Source organism: Vigna unguiculata, chromosome 11 (assembly GCF_004118075.2).
Source record: "Vigna unguiculata cultivar IT97K-499-35 chromosome 11, ASM411807v1, whole genome shotgun sequence".
NCBI classification, from domain to species: domain Eukaryota; kingdom Viridiplantae; phylum Streptophyta; class Magnoliopsida; order Fabales; family Fabaceae; genus Vigna; species Vigna unguiculata.
Genome location: NC_040289.1, coordinates 9,256,501 through 9,262,500, shown reverse-complemented (window position 1 = coordinate 9,262,500; position 6,000 = coordinate 9,256,501). Strand labels below are relative to the sequence as shown.

General features: G+C 31.3%; 1 protein-coding gene across 1 annotated transcript; it reads right to left on the bottom strand.

Annotated features, from left to right (window-relative positions):
* Positions 1–428: 428 nt before the first annotated feature.
* Positions 429–4,786, bottom strand: LOC114168258 (chromatin remodeling protein EBS-like). The gene is made up of 5 exons (XM_028053009.1): positions 4,520–4,786; positions 4,045–4,387; positions 3,471–3,539; positions 2,697–2,835; positions 429–705 (listed from the first exon to the last, which is right to left on the bottom strand). Exons 1-5 carry the CDS (start codon positions 4,590–4,592, stop codon positions 679–681), a joined length of 651 nt encoding a protein of 216 aa, XP_027908810.1. The 5' UTR covers positions 4,593–4,786; the 3' UTR covers positions 429–678.
* Between the last annotated feature and the right edge of the window lie 1,214 nt (positions 4,787–6,000).

Below are 6,000 nucleotides of genomic sequence, written 5' to 3'. Positions count from 1 at the left end.
ATTTCAGAATCCTTTTAAATTAATATACTTCCAATTAAATTCTAATCAGACTTTTTTATCGATTAAATACAGTAAAATATTATATTTAAAACTTAATTTATCCTTTTATAAGTAAACAAGTTACTTTTATTAGTTCTATTTTATTTTATATTAACATCATCATCTCACAGTTTTTAATATCTGAAAATTAAAGAATTATACAGAAGAAAATAATAATCATATCATTCAATTAATAAATAGATTAAATCACAAGAAATTGAATAAACAATATAAAAAATTTAAATACCCAATAATGAAAAAAAATGTAATAAAAACTCAATTCAATATACACAAATTTGTGATATACTTAAAATCTACTAAAGTAAAAGTGTTGAAAAAAAATAGTGAATTTTTTAAGCTAAGGAAAAGTTAAGAACTAAAAGACAGCATTTAACACTAACAACTTGTGTGTACTTCTAACATATCAAAAGTATTTAATGTTTGATGTCATGATCTGAGTCTGAGGAATAAAGAGTTATATGAGAGAAATGTCAGAGTAATAAAATCTAAGATAAGACAGAGATAGATACATAGTAAAATGTTTATAGCCTCTATATGAAGAAGCTGTACAACACACAAAAGCTACCATATAGCCACACAAAAGCTATCACATTCTTTCTTCCTTCTTCACCATCATCGTCATCTCTTCCGTCGCTTCGAATCCACCTGCATTCAAAATTTTCACTCAACAATCTCATTTACCCTAATACATTTTTAATTTACCAATATTAATGTATTTTCAAGAATCACCAATACAATACCAAATTACAACAAATCTAAAACATTTTTCATAAAGTTAAGATATGTCCTTAAGAAACAAAAACCTTTACTACAAGCTTTTTTATGATTCAGTTCTCACCCCAAATTCAATACTGTCATAGGCATAAAAAGGCACCAAGCACAAAAAGTTTAAAGTTGAGAAATTAGAGGAAGATAAAGCTTAAGTAACTTATACACAGATCTTTCATTCAAAGAAATACAATGAAAGTTCTTCCAAAATAAGCAGATATAGACAGAGAACAAATTTTTGAATTTACAATCTTGATTTCATATTAATATAATCTCAAAAAAGTAACCATTTAATTTATGTTTAAGATATAGATTGATGTTATTAGAAACCAGATTTGAATTAAATATCTTGCATATAAATTTGCAGACCTATTTAAACAGAGAACCAGCTTAGTGACACTAAAAAGTAGTATTAATTATGTCTATCAAATAAGAATAGTGCCATAACTTCAAAGATCTTATGTTTACTTCTCTTATAGATTCTTCCAGATGCTAGTTGAATCACAAACATTTTACTAAGAATTAGCAACAAACGTGAAAGGAAATGAAGAAAAATACATAAATGAAAAAAATATAAAGATCAGCAGAAGAATGATCATCATCCTAGGTCAAAATGAGGATCAAATTAAATGCAATTGATGGAAGTGAGTTTAATAAAATAAATCTGCAATTTTATGACAGTGATGAAAAAACAACACTCCCACATCAATATCCCCTCACAAAAATGGAAATTTTTTGGCTTTTCACATCAAAATACTAAATTTGTAAACCTACTAGCTAAGACAAAATTTAGCCAAAACCACAATGCAAGAGGCATCAAGGAAGAAAAGTTTTGCAACACTAAAATGTGAATTTCTCAACAAAATAAAATAAAGTTTATTTGTAATATAAACAATGAGTAACTAAGATTCAAATTAAAATAATAGTGGAAATTATACCATCCATAAAGGAATTTAAAGACCAGTGCATCCACCTTTTGAAAATGAGTTTGGTCATTATGGAATAAATGACTGATTGTATTTCGCTGGTAACTCCACTTCATCACCACATATATCTATAGCTTTAATAAAATTGCCTTGTTAAGTGTGCTTTTCTCATCTAGCTTATAGTTTTCCAAAAAAAACCCAGCAGATTTTACATGTAAACTTAATAATTTCAAAATGGAGGAACAAATGAAGAAGAAAAGAATGAAAAAAAAATGAATATGTAAAATAATCATAAGGACATTAAATAGACAAAGGTCTCATAAGAATAGACATCGTTAATAAATCGATAGCCTATAGCTTAGACAAACAATTGTAACCTTCAATGCAATAACAATGATTACCAAAAGAAAAACATGTCTGTCAGATAAGAGTACCACTAAAAATAACAGAGGTATATTTCAAAGAAAAGGCATAATAAGCACCATGATCCGTAGATTATTTTTAGCTATTCTGCAGTTTCAACTAATTACACTTTGCAAAATATCCATAGTGTTTGACATCAAGGATAGCAAAGCAGAAATTAAGAATGAACTATGAAAAAATTGATATCAAAACAGGAGAAGTACATATAAGACTGATTAACATAAACATGGTTGGTACTTTCAATATCCTTTTTGGTTACACAAATTATATGGCCAAAAAGGCTCTAACTAGTGAAAAACTAGCTGCACTATATGGCCAATTTCAAAACTAGAACAAGGGCAATCATAAAAGCTACATTAAAGTTCAATTCTTTAAAGGAGCTTTTTTCTCATCAATTGTTAACTATGTAACCCCATTAACCTCCCCATATAATAGAAAACTATATGTTACTCGTATGCCATGAACAATAAGTAATGAGAACAAAGTAGTAATTATTTGGCAATGGAAGTAAGAAGTCACCTTGCCATCAGCTCCAGGTGATGCAGAAAATGTAGCTTGTGGTTTCTTCATATCATCATCAGATGAACATTCGGAACATACAAAATGATCTAGTTTCTTTGCTTCTTCAATAGTCATGCCCACGCAAGCAGGATGGTACCTACAAGAAATCTACAAAGATTGAAATATGTGTTGAAAATAGACAATAGTATGATTCTTGAACTCATTTTAGATTTAACACTCTTTCACGCTAACAAAAAAAGTTATGTTAGCAAAGTTGTAAGTAGTGGTGCACTAGAATTTGCATCCCCAATATTACATTGGCACTGATATAAAAAACGTCTAGGTACAAAATTTCATCGCCTCTGATAAAATAATCAGCAGAAGAAAAGGCATCTTCATCATCCAATTTATATTGGCTGAAACATATACTGGATAAAACAAACAAAGGAACCAACAGCCACACTCACAGACAAACACACTAGTAAGTTTAGAGAAAAAAATTCAATTCATCTGACACTTAAATTTTAGCCATGAATAGTTCACAACAAAATGGACAATCTTTTATGTATTTACTCTTTCCTTCTTAGTTCCTCTCTTTTATTTTACTACAAGATATAGTTTTTTTAGAAGTTTTAGGCTGCTCACCCTGCCAGTAAATAACATCTAATGTTCAAATTCAACATACATACATACATACACATATATATATATACAGATACCCAAATATACAAAAATCAGAAACACCAAGTTCAATAAATAGGAAACAAAGTAAGCAGAATACACTGATTTTACCAATCCTTGCACCCTTCGCATTGTACCATGAGATCATCCGGGTTATATGGCATCTCACACTTGCAATACCTTCAAAACAAAAACCAAAATCCCCCTCCACACTGTCAATAACCCAAAAGAATATATTAAGTAAGGATGAAATATACTTTTAGTCCCTCAATATATCTCAGCAATTAAGTTCTAATCCCAATAAAATTGTAATAGGTTTTTATTCATTACATTTACCAAAATTGAAGTGCTTTCACTCCCTCGTCAGGTACTAAAAACACGTTTTTCTGTTCATATATAATAACTAGAAACGAATTAGTATAAAGACTAAAATCAGATACTAATAACACGTTTTTTGTGTTAAAAAGAAAACACTAAAACCTAGTTAAATTTTTATAGAATGTAAAAACAGTCACTAAAAACATGTACATCCATTAAAACATAAGGACACTAACAAACTAAATTGTTAAAAAGACTAAAAACAAAGTACTAAAAAGACCCAAAACACATTAAATTTTCGGAGGGGACTAAAACGGAGTTTGGAGATACTTTGAAGGACCAAGAACATATTTGAGAGGAAACTCACACAGCAACACGGTCAGGAGTGAAAGCCCCAGTTGCGGCCTTGTACTCAAATCTACAATAGTAATCCTCAGCACCCACATTCTCAAGCTTAGTGTAGTTCTTGAAAGAGTGCACTAAGCACTTGCCTTCGATGGTGTGCGCACTCTGCACATCATAGTGGTCGGAGAGAAAAAGCTCTTTGGCACCATGGAACTGTCTGCGACCCCCAATGGACTCTTCGGGTCTGTAGTACCACCTCACACGCACCTTCACGTTGTTCCTGTTGTCCTGCTCGATCTTCTCCACGCGCGCCACGTAGGGGGGCTTCGACGTGTCCGAGGGCCGCATCAGAACGCAATCGCCAGCTGCAGCACCAAAGAACCAAACGCTGTTAACGACAACCCCATCTCAAAAAAACATCATGGGCAGCCACGAAAACGAGGAAAGGAACCGTTTTGAGCGAGAAAAACGCAAAGGGTCGTCGTTGTGTGTGTTACCTCGGACGATCTTGTTGGTTCCTCTTATGGTGTACGAGTCCAAGTCCTTTCTGCCTGGCCTCGTTTTCGCCATGCGTTGCGCGAAGGGCGTTTTGGGGAATGTGATTTTTTTTTTCTTCTAAGGTTCTCTTGTTGGGTTGAAAGGAGAAGAAGAACCGAAGAACCCTAAGGTGTGGGGTGGGGGAGCAACACTTTTTTCGGAGTCCAGATCCTCTCCATTTCTGAAGAAATAGACATCTCCATTTCAGCAAACCTTTTGGCGACACGTGGATTCAAAGTTTTGAACGGCTGAAAAGAGAGAACTGGGGTTTAGCACCTCGTGTTTGAAAAGGGTAATGATTCGATGAGCCTGATTTTGGCGATAAACGGTAACACGAGAAAAACAGAAAAGGGAAAATCAAAATTAATTCCTTTATTATCAGATCATGATACATCTTCTTCAAAGCTTTTTCCTTTTAAATTATAAATAACTTTTTTTCGTTTTCGTATACACTCTCTAACTTTGAATTCCCCCACCCTAATGGCAACTACTAGACTCGGCCAAATTTCCTGAGAAGAAAATCAAATGTATGAAGAATAAGTCCATGTGCATGTTTGGTTGTACGATTGTAAAAACATGGATAAAAACATAACTATTTGAAACTTTAACTATTAATTTTGAGGTAAACGTTGGAATTGTTAAATGTGGTTTTTCTTAACACGATGGAATGCTAAGAATGCCCATTGTAGACATGTACCACTACATAATAAAAATATAATTTGAACCTATCAATACTACAATTAAAAGAACAAATGTAATTTTTTTTACGTTTGAAAACTAAAAACTTTATTAAAAAATTAAAATAGAAAACACGATAAAAATTAGCTAAAAGAGGAAAAAATCATTTATTTGATTAGTGAAACTTCTTAAGCAATGCGTTTAAGGGAAAATTAGACTTAGCTCAAGGTTTTGGGTGAACTAGTATAAAAGTTTCTCTATATACTTGATCTATTTGATACTAAACGATCTAGTCTAGTGTTGTCTAAATCTAACAAACCATGTATTCATTTTGAAGCCTTGTAAATGCAAAATCTGATATATTTAGAATCATGGAAACATAATATTAACAACAACAAAAAAGTTATGGCCAAAACAATGAGCAAAAATCAAATAAGCTAAAAATACAAAATTAAAGAAAATATGTATAATAAACCCAAATTACTAATAATGAAAAGAAATGACTTAAGAACTAAATATAGAGTATTTGAAAAATGCAACCACTATATAATAAAGTTATAAATGTGTGTACAAAATACTTACATTTAAAAAAATAGATATTAGATGAATGTTATATATTATTGTCAAGTGAATGTTACTTGGGCTAATTTAAGTTGTGATGTTCATATATCATTAACATGTAAATGCTAATTAGGTTAATGTAATATGTGATGTTCATATGGCATTGCCATGTATGATATTAATATAATATTATAAATAAAAT